Source organism: Columba livia, chromosome 8 (genome assembly GCF_036013475.1).
Source record: "Columba livia isolate bColLiv1 breed racing homer chromosome 8, bColLiv1.pat.W.v2, whole genome shotgun sequence".
NCBI lineage: Eukaryota > Metazoa > Chordata > Aves > Columbiformes > Columbidae > Columba > Columba livia.
In genome coordinates, this window is record NC_088609.1 from 16,727,666 (window position 1) to 16,743,728 (window position 16,063).

General features: G+C 43.2%; 1 protein-coding gene across 4 annotated transcripts in view; it reads left to right on the forward strand.

The window, feature by feature from the left end:
- Positions 1-15,575, forward strand: part of TEDC1 (tubulin epsilon and delta complex 1) — a 70,715-nt gene extending 55,140 nt beyond the window's left edge. For 3 of the 4 annotated variants that reach the window (XM_021294478.2, XM_065072279.1, XM_065072278.1), the window contains exon 8: positions 14,324-15,575. In XM_021294478.2, the coding sequence (XP_021150153.2) occupies positions 14,324-14,683 (360 nt within the window). In that variant the 3' untranslated portion in view covers positions 14,684-15,575. Of the gene's footprint in view, positions 1-5,802; positions 5,864-14,323 lie in introns of all 4 variants that reach the window. The other variant, XM_065072280.1, reaches the window with a different exon arrangement.
- Positions 15,576-16,063: the final 488 nt, after the last annotated feature.

A 16,063-nucleotide genomic window follows, 5' to 3' on the forward strand; every position in this document is an offset into this window, starting at 1 on the left:
GCTATGGGATTTGGGTGATTTGTGAAACCCTGATTAATATGACATTTTAACTGATATCCATCTCTAGGCAGCACCGCATTCAGTATCTTGGAGGAGAAGATGCATATGGCAGAGGTGTGACCTGAATACGGGGCTTTCTTACTGTTAGCTTTGTTCTTTTCCATGCAGTGCTGGGCAAATAATAGTCACTTTTGGTGACATTTTGAGGATTTGTAAAAGATGAAAAAGTTGAGTGAAATGGTTAAGCTTTAAAAATGTTTCTCCTCTTGGAAATAAACTTAACTGTAAAACATGAAAACTGCTAATTCCAGAAGAGAACTTGTTTGTTTGCCTGCTTTTTCATTTCTGAATATTTCATGTTACCTACTCCTCTGTTTGTGGGGGGATTTTATTTCAGCCTGTTTTAAACATTTGGCTGGAATGCAGAGCATTTTGACTCCAAACGATCATTTCAGTTTTAACCACATAAATGCTGAGACCATACTGAGCTTTTGTTGAAATTTGGGATATTGTCTCTTGGGATCCGTGTGTTCACTAGCATTTAAAAGCAAACTGGAAAGACTTTGAGCCATTGATCCGAGTTCGAACATGCTCCCTCCACATTAGGGTCCTTTTTGGAAGAGCTGGATTTGGATTCATAGTGCATTGGGGAGGGGCTGTGTGGGAGAGGGATGTTTTGTTTTCTCTCGCTGGGGAGAGGTGTGGGGCTGGTCAGTGGCGGTGGCAGCAGTGACCTTGGGACACTCCATCAAGTGGGGGTGGCATGGTTTGAAATGCAGAGAGGCTTTCACTCCGTCCCAAGAGTCCTGTGATTTACTCAAACTTTTTGCCACTGCCAGCTCATCACAGTACACCGGGGGAGACCTTGTAGGGTCTAATAAAAGGAGTTGGTTTTTTTTCTCAAGGATCTTACATCTATAGAAGACTGAACAGTTTTTGACGCACTTGAATTTAAGACTTTGCCATTTGAAGTAGGGAAGCAACTCCAGAGACTGATGCTGAAACATAGCCCTACATCCTTCTAGTTTTGCGTGGGGTTTTTTTTGTTTTTTCTTACTGAGATTGAGTTGCATTTTATCTACTCAAACAAGAGCACTTCCAAAGCTTTTCTGTAAGCCTTGTAATGCAGTGGAGGAGGGGATGAGGAGCTGCGGGTACTCTGGTAGCCCCCACCAGTGCTGGGTGGCTGTGGTGTGTATGTGACGAACCCATGTGAAAATAAAGGCAGTGTATGTATGTGAGTGAGGGAAAACAAAGTCTCATTATTTCCTCCACTTTGGGAATGCGAGGGGCAACACAGGGGATTGGGCTGGCTCCCGGTGTGCCACATTCCTCCACCAGAGCAGGACCAGCTTGTGTTTCTGCTACCGTAAACCCGGGACTTGGGGCAAAGGGACAGCTGGGCTCTGGCTGGAGAGCTCTCCGAAGGCTTGTCTAAAGCTCTTTTTTTTTTTTTTTTCATCTTTGCTATTTCTGCTGTTTATTCTATTTCTCTGGGCTTTCTGCTAATATGAAGATGTTAGCATAGCGAGCAGTTAATTATCCGGGCTGTCTGGGGTGCAGGAAGGGGAGGAGCGGTAGGGAATGGTTCAGTGCCGATGGATTTCCTCAGTCAGCACATTCCCTTCCTCAGTCCCAGAGCGTTTCTGTGTTCCACTTAGTATTTGCAAATCTCCATCTGGAGTACCAAGCAGCTGTCAGTGGAGCTTTTCATGCAAAAAGAAATTGAAGAACTAGCAAGGCCACAAGAGCAGCTTTTGGTAGCGCATGGTTGGCTGGGCCCAGATGCCTGGGTAGGAGGAGGAAACCCTGGGAGATCAGCAGGAACATGCATCAAAGGGAGCAAAGGAGGACATGGACGGGAGGATGGCAAGGAGGGACAAGGCTAATGGCTTTTATGTGTATTTCTTATTTGGTTAAATTTTGTATTAAATTTGCTGCTGATGGAATTGCTGTGGTATTAGCAGGTAGTTTTAGGTTATTAGAAAGCAGGGATCTGCTGTAAACAATAGGAAGTAACATCCTAATGTTTGTATTCTCCTTTTGCTCATGTGTTTTACTGTACTTGTTTATTTGTCACTCATTTATCAATACTCCTCGCAGGAGATCTGAGGCTGCCTGCTCCCTGTATGTGCCTGTGCAGGCTGCAGTGGAGATCCAGGTGACTATTCCTGCGGCACAGTGTGTCTTCTCTGTTCTTGGAGGAGGAGAGAAGCCGTCTCCACGTGCATGGTTTCTCCTCTTAACAGCACGATCTAACATTTGCATTAGACCTGAAGCCCCTCGGTAGCCTGGTTTAAGGCTGGCACGCACGTGGAAAGTTACTGCGGATAAGCAGGGCTGGGAGATTTTTGAAAGAATCTTGCTGGCTTCTGAGAACTCAGGCAAGTTGGTCAGACTTGAATAGTCAATGTTAAGCTTGCAGCATACAAAGAGATGAAAAAGATAAGTATTTATTCTTGGTTTGCAGATGTAACTTGCTGTGCAGATTGCTGAATGGGTGCTGAACTGTGAGAGAGACAGAGAGACTGCATGTACCAGTTGCTAAATCAGCAAACCGATTTCAGACACACACAAAAACTGTAACTGAAAATAAATTACCCAGCCTGACATTTTTCATGGAGCTTATATATTCCAAAAGACTCCAGCTCCTTAGGGAAGAGGGAAACATTAAAAACTTAAGTGCTGTCTCCTGTTTTTTATGCAGAACTCTGGGGTTTGAAGTAAGCATGGGTGAAAGTTCTTCTTGCTTCCCGAAAGATGCTGTTTTCCCATCCTTGACAAAATGCAGAATGTTTGCTCAGGTGACAGGATCAGTTAAAGTATAATCAATAACCACTGTTAATATTTTACTTGCATTATTTGCCAAGATGTTGGATACCGACCAAGGCAATGAAACATGTAGTAAATGCAGCTCAAGAATTATATTCCAATAAATTTTAGATGAGCTTTATTTAACAATAAACTGTAAAAAAACTCATTCCAATGAACGTGTTTTGTAGCCACTGTAAATGTTTTAGTGCATTTTTAAGAAATAAGTGTAGTACTTTACGTTCTCAGAGTCGAAACACGCCATAAAACATGGATGAAGACTGGGGATGCCTGCAGGGCTCAGATGCGCAAGGTGTATCAGATCGCAGGTCCCAGCACTGCCTTTGTCTTTTGAATGTGAAAAGCTTGGGGCTGACGGGGATTTGAGGTACCTGTGACCGACCACCAGGTTGCTGCATTTCTGGAGTCGAGGCTGAGCCGCTGCACCAAACGTCATCCTCCACAAGGGTAGTGTCCTGGGGACATTGTGAATTCTGGCTGACAGGGGCTGTATTAAACACCACAGCCAGTGGCTGTATATTAGAGCAGCTCTACCCGAAACACTATTAGTGTGTTTTACTGAACCTTTCAGAGCGGGTTTTGGGGACAATAACTTCCAGGAGGTTATCTGGCTTGCGTTTTAGCTCCAGGCAGATGTCAGAATCCTTCCTCCTCTGTCAGCAGGAGTTACAATGTTGTGTGTTTTGCTGCGCTGCTTGGTTTTTAGGTGAGTTTACAGAGGTGCTTTGGGGAAGAAACCTGTTGCATTCCAGCATTCAGAGCTTAAGTTTAAGTTTCCTTTTTTTTCTTAAACCCTTGGCCTTGTTCTCTCACCTGTCTATCCTGAAATCAAGGGTACTTGATCACAAGAGAAAAAAGTATCTAACTCGTTTCTTTGTCTTTGTCCCTTGTGCTTGTAGAAGAGCTGTCATAAAAGTGAATCTGTCATTTAATACTGTCACATGTCTTCTTCCCAGCCAGAAATGCATCTAAATAAAGCTTTGGTACACTTCTGAGCTCAGAATGTTTAACTCTTCATCTTACCAGCTCTCTCAGAACCGTAAGAGAGCTGTTTGGTTTTTCCCTTTGCAGGTTAGCTGTAGGATCCAGCCTTTGCTGCGCAAGTCAGGGTGGCCGTTCATGCAGCTTCGTGTCCACCTGCAGCTGATACCACCACCCAAACTGTGAGCTAACGTGAGAAACTCCTGAATGTAGTTTATATAAACATTCCTTTCTTTGGCTGCATATACTGGGACTACATTGCTGTATTTTGTTTCACATCCTCTTCTCCCAAAGCAGGATAACATAGAGAGGTACAAGTCATAAGCAGCACTCTGTTTCTGAAGTGGCTACTTTCATGTTGTGCAGTGACAAAGCTCTACTTAAAACAAAGTGGGTCCCTCCAAGCCTCTCCAAGTCACTTAGATCTGAGATGATATCTTCTGTCATCAGTGTTTGTCTCTGCTGCCCAAGATAAAAGTTTAGAAGAACAAATTGAAAAATAACTGAGCGATTTATTATACGAAGCAATTCTTGTCTGTTACCTTCTTTTGTAATTTGTAGTTGTCAGGGTCTTTTTCAAAGCAGCGCTGCAGCCTTTTTGCAAGTGTCTAAATTACTTACAGCGACATACTTTAGTTTTCATTTCATATATTTGCCTATTACTACATTAGTTTCTGTGTAAGTCTAGAGATAAAACTGTAGTTAAAAAGAAGTGCGTTATAAAAGGCCAGGCTGTTAGAATTGAGTTTTTGTTCTTACTGTAAAATGATGAAGATTTATAATTTGGAGAAAGAAATAGGTGTTTATCTCTTATTCCCCATGGTGTGCATTCAGAATTGTGTGGCGTATGGGACTTCCACATGTTGAACCTGTGGTGGATTGTAAAGAATCTGCCAGTTTTGTGCTCCTGCCTGGACCTGTCCCACCTTCCTGAGAGCAGCAGGACTGTAGCAGGTGGTGGGCTTGCGAATCTTCTTGGGAAGTAGCTGAGGAGGTTTAGATGAGCTCCTGCCTCCAGAGCACAGTGATTCTGGCTGTCTTGTTGTGTGTCTCTGCTGATGCTTCACCTCTGCTTTTCTTGTGCTGGCATCCTCTTGACCTGAACAGAGGTGATGCAGAAATTGTTGATTTGTTTGAAGACCATTTATTATTCTAAGATTTCTCCCTGGCTGGTTCTGAGTTGCTGCAAGATCTCCTTTGGCGATCCAACCCGAGGCTGCCCTTGGAGCAGCTGCCTCCCTGTGCATCTCTGGCCGGGCAGGGTCCAGCGCAGCGGGTGGCAGGAGGGGACCCAGCTGAAGCCCCTGCTTGTGGCAGCTCTGCCCGCCCGTCCTCGGGCTCACTGTGCGGCACTCGCAGGGTTCAGTTGCTTTTGGGCCTAAGAGGATTAATTTCTCTTTTGCTTTGCCTGTGTGATGGGTATTTGTAGGCTCAGCAAAGAGGCAGTGCTCTTATCAGTTGTTTTTGTGTTTCGTATTGGTTTTTGGAGGTATATTTTGCATTTTTCTGGTAAAGACCCTGAAAAATCTTAATGTTGTTCTTTTCCTGTTTCCTTAATCCTGTATTCTTTATCTTAAGCTAAACTGACTTTTCAGACTCCTATCAATGTGGTACTTAGATACATGAGTCTAAATACAGATCCATTTGATTACCTTAAAAAAAAAAAGCAGAAAACCCTCAAACAAAGCAAACCAAACCAACAAAAATATGGTACCCATTCAGGCAAGATCAGATCACTCCTGTGTGTGAAGTTCTCTCATTCAAATGCTTTAATTAACTTTTAACCTCCTGTTACTGTGCTCCCTCACCATCTTAAAGCTTTCCATTGAAGAGCAATGTGGATGCCCTTCTCAAGGCTGATGAAGTGCTCTGCAGTATTCAATGTATAATAAAAGGAAGCACAAAGCAGCAGTGCCCTGCCAGACCCTGGTAGTTGTTCTGGGTGGATGCAGCTGCATGCGTTCCTGATATTAATAACTGTATTTTTAGTTTCTCCTCAGAGGACTCCTCCCCCAGTTAAAAGATGGCCTTCTATTCCTGGATAAAATAGGTACGTGTCCTCTGTGTGGCTTCCCTGTGAACTGATTTTGGACTGACAATAGGTGGGCCTGGTAGCTAGCATTTGAATAGCGAATGTCTTGCTTAAAATGCATAAGATGGAGATGCATACATTCCTCTCTAATTGCAGGAAATTGCAAATTTGGGCAAAATTTGGAATGCAGCTGCTTGTATAATTACATCTTCTGTCAGTTGCTCTAGCTCAGCTTTACCACCCTTCTAAAATGTATTCATAGTTTATGGCACACATAATGCCCCCATTAATATTACTTTGGGATCACCCCTTTCATTTATTTGCCACCAATTCCAAAGGTCTAAGATTTTTATCTTGTGCTGAACCAAAGATGAGTGTTAGAAGTTAGTAATTAAGGTGAAATTTTGCTTTATCAGTTAAAATTCTTATTAAGCCCAAAGAAATTATTTTTTTAGTAAGAAATAGCCGTGCATGGACCTCAAATGAGTTTGATCTGCCTACAGCATCAGGTTTTGGATATGTGCAAGCCTTTCCCTTTCATGTCCTTATGAAATACAAGATATTAGGTTATGGAAAAGTTGTTTGGTTATTGGCAACTAAGTTTTGCTATCTGCTACTGGTCATTAAATGACAGATAAGAGTAAGATACAGATCACAATTCAGAGCTTAATGAAATGTGTTGGCCCCACCTGTAACCACCATCACAATTGTGAAATGGTTGAAAGGCTGGAAAACATTACAGGAGGAGTAATAAAGAAATTATTTGGTCTGTCTTTTTAAGAGGTGAGAAAAGTGTAATGTAACCAAGGCAAAGTTATAGCTAGATCATGTTTTGCCATTCCTTAGACAGAAGTGGAGTTTTGAGGGTATAAGACTTCAGATGAAATATGGTATAAGACAACCTGGTAGCTGAGGTGGAACTCACTGAAAAAGGGGCAGATATTTAACCATAAATGTATTTCGCTGCTGAGATAACACAGTGATAGGGGAGTTTCTTGACATGCTGAAGACTGTGTTTCAAAAACTAAAAATATATGTTTCTAAAAGAGACCCTGTAGCTTACCGAAATGTAGTCGAACATTGCAGAAATTACTAGATGAGGTACTGTACCCTGTGCTTTGCAGTAGGTTAGACTAATCAAACAGTTTATTATGACTTTAAATCTGTAAGTGCACAAGCATTGGTATTAAATGGGCTATTTCAGAAGAACATCAAGTCTCTTTGTGTACAGTCAAGGATCTCACGAGAAGAAACCTCATTTACAAAGGACAGTGTGGGAAATGTTCAGCTATTAAAATAGAAAATGATGGTTTCCAGCGTTTTTAACTGGTTACTCTTCAGTGTGTAGAAATTGCTACAGAAAATTAAAAACCTTGAAAGCTTACAGCAAAGAAGCTTGATTCAATGAGACAAGTGTTATAGAGCTTCAGTACTAACTCTGTAAGTTTCTTAGAGGTTTGAAATTATATTTGGGCAAGATACTGTAAGACATGAATTTGAAATTAGAGTAAGATTTTTTTTTTATAGTAAAACACCTGCTTACTCAGTGTTACAGTGTTTCCAGAACAGGTGATTGCAGATATTGCTTTTGCTTTAACTTGTTTTTTTTTTTGTGTAAGCAGAAAATGTCTTTAGATGTTTCTCTGAAGGTTGGGGGGGTCTGATTTTCTTGGAAGTCAATGTTCAGCAAATGTTTGAACTTCATAGGCCTTGCATGGTCCTGTCCCCCCTGCTCTGGATCTTTTCACTGAAGCAGGAGCTGCAGGATTTGATTTTCCATCACTTACGCATTCTTGGCATCCCTTGAAATGGTGCCTTTCTCTGCTTCTCTGAGGCTGAATGGGTCATTGTTAATAGCTGGGGGAAGGAAAGCATTTGTTGTACACTTAACAGTGATTGTTCAAAAAAAAAGGGACAAACATTTTTGTTAAAGGAAACTGACCCCCTAGCCAAATTACTGTTTGTTTATTGTTAAAGCAGGGTAAAGCCCCTACCCTGCTTATGCATGAAAATGGCTTTATTTTTATGCCTTTGGACAGTTCTTGCTGTCTCTAATGATGCTCGAGGCAAACTGCTTGGGCATCTTCTTTCACAGACAGACCTTGGTGCATGTTTTTCAGCGCAACTCTGTGTGCAGCAAGGTGCAGAAAGCGGACTGTACAGCCAGGGGATTCTTGTATAGAAACACAAAGAGGTTTTGGGTGGGAATTGTTGGATCCCTGTGACTATTTTTATTGCATTCCACTTCTATTTAATACTTACAGATCTTTCTACTATGCTTATAGTGGACTCTGCTCTTCCCTCTTCTTTGTTATCAACACTTTTGCTTATTATTTCCTTTTGCTCTCTTTCCTTTTGTACTGGGTGCTGGTTTTTTTCAGTGCTGACAAGGAGGGCTTTCTGAAAAGAAGTCTGAAAATCCTTCTCTATCCTGTTTTCTGTATCCCAGATAGACTGTCAGCTGGAATTGCAGTTCTGCAAGGTTTTTCTCAGGGGGCGGAAGGGGATGGTGGTAGAAGAAACACTAAATATAAGCTGTAAGACAGCAAAAAGTATAAATACTGATAATTTGTAAAGTGTTATTCAGGCTTGTGCTAATTAAAGGCAGGTGTTGGCAAGGTTCGGTCCTTGGACTGATCTGGAGTCCAGTCTGGAAACTGAAATCTCCTAAACTAGCCTTCATTTGCAATGCCTGGTTTCCAGCGCTCAGCTGTCAGGATTTCTGTGCGGCATCCTTGCCGGCAGTCTTGGAGCAATGCCAGTGCCTCTGTGCTTATCCCACTTTCATATTTTACTTATAGATCTTTGTAATTGGTGCTTGTCTGTTGAATGAGGGTCTGCTCAGTGTAGATGGGAAACTGAGGGCTCTGGGCAGCTCCTCAACCTGAGGAAGCCTCTCGGTGCCCGTGTTTGGGATATTGTGACGTGCCGGGACCGGGCAGGGCTGTGCATCAGCTGGCATGGCACGTCTTTTCTGTTTCTGTAGTCTGACCCATCATTATTCATGTATTTCCAAGCATGTAATATTTCACTTTTCAACTCCCCAGGTACAGGGGACCATCTTAGACGTGATAGCTTCAAAACAAAGCTTGGAAATGAGCTTCCTTTAGGAATAAAAAATTCTGCAAGTCAAATGGTGTTTGGTGTTTTCAGAGAAACTAGATGAGTTTATGAAAAGTGTTTGGTGATTATGCCCCGATAGCAAAGGCAGTATGACTTGGTGGCTTGGATATTGCATCCATTCATATTTCCTCATTTCCTTTCACTCCTCAATGCAAAAAGACAAGATCTGAGATTTTTCTGTTTGCTCCTTTTGACTCGCAGCACAAAGGAGCAGCCTGCACTGTGTTTTCCATTGCGGTTTGTAGTACCTGAACAGAATGGCAAGAATAATTAATATTTCATGCCGTATGCATATGGGACCTTCTCCCTATTCATAAGAGAAATACAAGAGAGAATGAGTGGACAGGTAGGACTAGAGGCAGAAAATGTACAATTTCTAGGCTTGTGCAGTTTGTTTTTCTGAACAACACTGTTATTATGGCCATTTCGGCAAAGCTCCTTGAATAATTTGAAGAGATTGCGATTTAAAAATAATGACACGATTCTGGTCTTTATCATCCACTTCAAAAGGAGCACCAACAATTTGCTTTGCTGCTCCCTCCTCAGAGCTGGCAACAACATGATCACAAAATGCAAATGTTCCTGTGCCTCTCCCCACTCCTGTCCTCAAAACAGGTGTTTGGAGCTTTAATTGCTGCTGCATTTTAAAGCTCATCTCTATCCAGTTAGTGTCTTCCTTCAAGTGTGTAACTCAGAGGCAGAGTGTTCCTTTGCTTTCCGAGGCTCTCGGGTTGCCACGTGAAGTTTTAACAAGCTGAAGTGCTGACTTCCAGCATTTGGAAGATTGTCACTTTCATTAGGTCGTTACTGGAAGTTATTTAAATAATGGGACGTGGTTATCTAGATCCCTTAGCATCTCTTTGGGATGTCTTGCATGTTGGTAAAATTATCTCCAAATAAGTTCGCATCCAGCTTGCTGCCTAGCAGAAAAAGAACCATTTTGTACATCATTTTTACTGCACTTCTCATTAGCGAGCTGTTAAAAATAGGAGACAGATCAGCTTCTTGGGGATGTTTCTGAGACACAAAGCTCTGGGAAGCTCATTACCAGCAAGGTGCAGGCAAATGAAAGGATGCTGAGCAACCCACAGTGGTAATTGTGAAGGGCTGGAAGCTCTCCTGTTTGAGGAGACATCAAACAAGCTACATGTGTAGGTCATCTAAGCAGCTGGTAGAAGCAGATCTCCACAGGGTGGGCGGCTGAAAGACTGGGACTGTCCACATGGCAAATTAGCACAGGTCCAGAGGAGGTGAATCTGGGTATTACTGTTCTGGCCTCAGAACAGTGGAACATGCAGAGAAACTGGAAGGCAGCTTATGTAAACTGTGCGGCACATTACCTCTTCCATGATTTGCCCGCTGAACTCATTGCTATAAAATTTATTCAAAGCCAGAAAATTCCTGGGACTGAAAGCAGCTGAGATAACTGTCTGGATGAAAAGGACAGCCAGTGGCACATTAGGGCAGAAGAAATTTCAGAGAAGGCAGGGGTGAGGAAGCGCCACGGAATTAATCACGTGTGTTTGCAGGCTTGAGGTCTCTCCAGTGCACAAGTTAATCCCCCGTGGTGGGGACGGAGCCTAGATACCTGCTCAGCCTGGTTTTGGGACGTGCCCAGCTCTGCACTGGGCACACACTTCTCTGTTTTAGCTTGGCCATTCTCAATCGGGCCTCAGCCTGAAGGGTTTTGGAAATGCAGCATCACTCATGGCACTGTCTCTGGGGAGATGGGAATTCCTTTTTATGCTTGATGGATGTCCTGCCTGACTTAATTCCTGTGCTGACTTAATGTCTGTCACTTCAGTCCCTTTTCAGTCTGTGACCTAAGATTCAATACTGCTGTCTGCAACTACACTAGCTCCTTGGCTTCTCATTAGAACATGACAATTATTGTAGTTGTCCCTTTAGCTTTTATTTTTTAATACCTTTTGGAAGAGCGGTGGCTGTGAGTGACTGTGCTGTTGTGAACAGCTACAGGGCCCATGCTCACCTCAGAGCGGGATCTGTGTTGGTTTGAAGATGCTTTCCTCAAAATGCACCAGGTCCCCTTGGGATGAGGTTGGTTCTGCAGAAATGGAAACAATTATTATCATGTTGTATTTATTTGGAGCGGGTGTGCAGCAGTTGTCAGCCAGCACCGCGTACCTAACTGGGAATTCAAATTCCAGCTGGTAGATTGAGACTGAAAGGCAGAGCTGTGGGCAAGAGACAGGCAGGCACAAAATGCTGAGGCTCCTAATCTTTTACAATATGTTTGTTTAATACAAAGTGGTCTGCTGAGATTGTTTTGCAGTATAGAATAATCATTGTGTGCTGACTAACGGGAGACAGCAAGCTGTTAAAGAGCATCAATTAACCATACAGGAGGAGATATTGAGTATTTTCACAAGCGTTCTGGATGTGAAGAGTAAATAATATTACTTGAAGGGAACCCTCAGAGATTTTTAGCTATTGAAACCTACAAACCGCAACGAGAGTATTTGTGGACATAAACATATACATTACAAGGAAGAACAGTGCAAAAAAGAACTGGAAGTAGCTTTCCAACTCCAGATTGAGCTGATACAAAATAAATAGTGCTTTCCTAAGCTTGTTCTCTTATTTCATGTTCGTTATTTTGAAAATTTCCCCTGGTAAATTTATCTAATGCTGTCCCAGGAAATATTGGTCCTCTTTACAGAGTGTAATGTGTGCAATGCCCTTCTGATACTGGGATGTCAGCATTTGTTATACTTTTGCTCCCCTGACTGCCTCACTGTAAGGCTGTTGTCCTTGTCCTTACACCTGCTCCTGTACAGTAATTCCTGTTCCTGCTGCTGCTGTGAGTTAGAACTTGGTGCACTTAGTACTGAGGGTAATGTGCTCATCCACCATGTGCCTCGCACACTGGATAATAAAATTCTCCAGTTTTGGCCGGTGGATGTACAAAAACCTGTGTTTCATTAGGAGCCCTTTTATATAGCATTTCTAGTATTCTGCCTGAGTTTAATGCAAAAAATAAATAGCATTTTGTGGGCTCTGTTTGCTGAGTGATTTTTTCTTTGTAAGTAACAGGAAATTTTTCCCATCCTGGATTCCAGTGTTAAATCCACTTTACACAAACATCATTTTCCATTTATTCATTGGCAGGGGGGAGACTAGATAACATTGAATTTATTTTTTCAGTTTTGTTTCTTCTAAAGTGGTGTTAGAGAGTTAGACCTTCGATATTATTTTAGCCAACAGCAAGAGGTGTCCTTGGGGATTATGGTAAAAAATGAACCCTTGATTCTTGCACAAGGGCAATGATAGAATTCTTGGCTTCAACTCTCTATTCAAATGCCTTAATCAACACAGGTCACCTTTAACAGAGGCTTCTGCATCGATAAAGCCTTTAAGATGTTAGGAAGAATTCGGAGAAATTTACTTCTTTTCTGATTTGATTTTTTTTTAGAAACTTTTGAGTAGGGGAGTGGGAGAGTGACACATCAGAAGACTATGGAGAGGATTAATTACTTGGCTGACAACTCATGAAGATATTCTGATGAAAGCCTTGGGATGAGTGAGTGAAGCCCTGGTGAAGTTGGTGTCAGTGGGGAAGCGTAACTGCGGCCACAGCCCCCGTGCCTGCAGTGTTTGGCGCTGTAAGGTAACGAAGTCTGATCCCCTGTATGTCATAAGCATCCAAATTTGTTTCAGTAGGGAAACCTCCCTACGGATCTGTGGAAAAAATCATTTCCCTGCAGATCTGGCAGCTGGTTTGACCCTGAGCATTTGTAGCTCGACAGTGGCAAAGGCGGGGGGAGCTTTGCTACGGTAGGACTCTTGTCCTCGCAGCTGGTGCTGCTTTGAGCTCTGACTGATCTCTGGTGCTTCAGAGGTGCTGAAATATCCCTGACTTTACAGGGAGCTTGTCAAAGCCCTAATGTGTGAGATACCAGTATCTTAATGTAGATCTGCAGATTTAAAGCCCCAAGGAGTTGTTCAGCTTCACCCGTGGCCAGGGAAGGGAGGGGCTGCTGAGCGGTTTCAAGGCTGGAAGGGGGTATCATTAGCACTGAGCTTGACCTGAGCTGAGCTTTGGCCAAAGGATTCATCCCTGGAGCTGCAATGAAGCATTTCATGGTTCATTATCCTCATAGTAGGAAACGATGTCTTACTCTGAAGCTGAATATCTAACTCAAATTTTCATCCATTTGGTCTTCTTATGGCTTTGTCAGCAAAGTCTGGTCTCTCACCACTTCCTTTTCCACGTTCTTTTAGGATCTAAAATGAATTACATATCTGTCTCCATGAATGAAATAGTTTGAGCTCTCGAAGTTTCATACTATCAGGTTTGTTTTCTGGGCTGTGAGTCCTTGGGTGACCTGTCTTTGAATCCCATTCTCTGTTTGCTGTGTTTTTTTGGAGTGTGAACTCCAGAACTGTGCACAAGTTCGAGCAGAGCTCTGGGGTTTGTGCAGGTTGCAGAGGCAGCATCGCTTTTCTGAAGCTTTGCTGCTTTTTGGCTGAGCTGATTTGGCAGCTTGTTGCCGTAGCAGAAACAGAAGATGCCATTGGACCAAAAACCATTTCCCCGAAGGCCTTAGCAGGGCACCTTTTCCTATGGAAGTGTCCCCACTGGCAGCCACATTTTGAGATGAGTCACTGAATTCATGTTTAATCCACTAGTAAAATTGCCATGGCAATTACCATCTTGCAAGTTCTTCAGATTAAATGGTTAGAGAACATTAAATCAAATGCTTTGGAGAAATCCCAGTATATACAATTGCTTTTATCATCCAGTCGGTGGTTCTGTCACAAGAAAAGCTTTTTTTTTATTGGGCCTGACTTCAGTGGAAGTGGTCTTAGCCTCTACTTCTTCATCTTTGCTCCAGTATTTTCCTTTTTCTATTTGTTACCCCATAATGAGAACTGAGAATTAAGGAATTTCTAGCTTACAGTTGGCATCTCTACTTTTTAGCATTGCCAAGCACAGAAAGCATTTTCAAACTGAAATAATCCCGTTAGTCATGAGACAATTAATCTGTTATGACAACGTGGTGGCTTAAAGCACAATGGTGATGAAGGTCACTCTGCTGAGTGACACAGACTTTGTTTTGCTCTGAAGTCAAGGTAGCCGCTCCTTATGAAAGGGGAGCGCGCAGAGCCCGCGTCTCTGTCAGCAGGGGAGGGGCTGGCACACCCTGAACCTGTGAACCAACCACTACGGGCAGCTTTGTGGTCACTGAGGCTGCTACCTGAGAGAAAGCACGTGTTAGCTTAATTCAGTTTTCACTGCCGCACACTTAGCCGTCGCTCACAGTCGGCTCTCTTGTTTGGTACACCCTAGTCCAAACATGACATTTTTTTTCCCCTATTGTGTTCTCTCTATAGGTGAAAACAAGAAAGGAAGAACTACAGAAGGAGGGATTCCCTGCCACTGCTAGAAAGATACAGGAAAGTGTTGAACTCAAACTGCAAGATCTTACATGCCTTTGTGCTCCAAGAAAAAATAGAGCGCACGGTTCGTGCAGGCTGGTGTTGAGAAGTGAACATCCCGTCAGCAAAAGTGGCTGGGGTAGGTCTGTGTCCCAGGAGCCTGTTCCTGCTGCCAGCGCTGCCGAGGTGATCAGAGAGCTGCAGATGAGAGAGGCCAGCCTGGGGAGAGAGCTGAAGCAGCTGCGGGAGGAGTGCAGGCAGAGGCTGGATCAAATTGCAGAAGGGCTGGATGGAGTGATTTGCGTCAGCCCTTGAAGGGATAAAGCTGGACTGAGAAGAGCAAAAGGGTAGACTGACTTGATCGGAATACACTGTGCAGCTCAGTGTGGGGGACTGCAAGGTGAGGAACCAAATGTAACGTCTAATTTTTAAGCCTGGGAATCATAACTTCTTACTGCTTCTCAACTTGCACTGGGGCCGTAACCTTAGCGGTTCTCTCTGCAGCCCCTTTACTGCTAACCCTGCCAATTAAATTCCGCAGCAGGCCTTCGTGGCAGTGCTCATGCATCTCCCTTTTATCTTCTGGATTTCTAGTTGTTCTGCCAAGCACTGGGCTCTTTTACAGTGCTCAGCTGCTAGGCATGGCATACATTGAGGCCACACGTTGAAGTACTAATTGCATTCAATATTCGCCAGAAAATGGAAGAGTTCATTAGTCAGAAAAATCCAGGTATTGGAGAACATGCAAAGTACCGAGGCTTATAGAGACTGGAAATGTTCAAGAATGTGTGCTGTTTTAATTCAGCTGGTTTGCATATTTGTGGCAGCTATAATGCAGTCACTATAAGGAAAAAGAAATGCCTAATAATAAATAAAGCAGCACGCTGATTTCATTTACTGGTGTGATGCACTTGAAGTAATTGGGTTCTCAAAGAGAACAAACTAGAAACCCATTCTACCGAGTTATGAGTCACAATGAGATAACTTATGGATCTGCTATAGGACATTTCTGTAAAATAGAAATATGACCTTTACTTCCAATCTTGAGGAGTCTCCAAGCTCTGTCTCTGGAGACTTCTTCCCCTGGAACATGCAAATATTTTTTACTTGGCATTCATTTCCTACCCTTTTCTGTTTTACTTTCACCAAGAAATATTTTTATATTCTAGTTGTACACTTTCAGGAATAAATAAATTGGAAAAAAACAGTTTGCTTTTCGTTTGTGAATTGCAATGAGCAATGGGTTTTCCTCTGTCTGGATTTCTGCCTGCTACCCCAGCTCGGTGGTGTTGCCGGTTACCAGCTGCTCTTGGCTCACTGTGCACCAAATGCGGGGAACATTTCGGGACCTCTGTCCAGGCATCGGTGCCATCGCTGCTCTGCAGGGACACCCTGTGCAGATGGCAGTGGGTGGATGAGGCTCAGGTCTCCTGGTTTCTGCTGCACCAAGAAAACTTCAGATGCTTCCATCCCCTGCTCATCTGCACCACTCATGTTGGTTCTCCTGCAGTTTTTGCGGAAGAGAATGGCAATGCAGACATCGGTGCAGAGCCCCACGGAGAGGGCTGATTGCCCTGGTTTCACCCAGTTGAACGCAATGTTGCTCATAGGCCAGAAGTATAGAAACTCAGTTTAACGTGGACCAAGTTTCAGGCAGCCTTTCCTCTGCGTGGACCTGGTGGCTTGTCCAAGGTA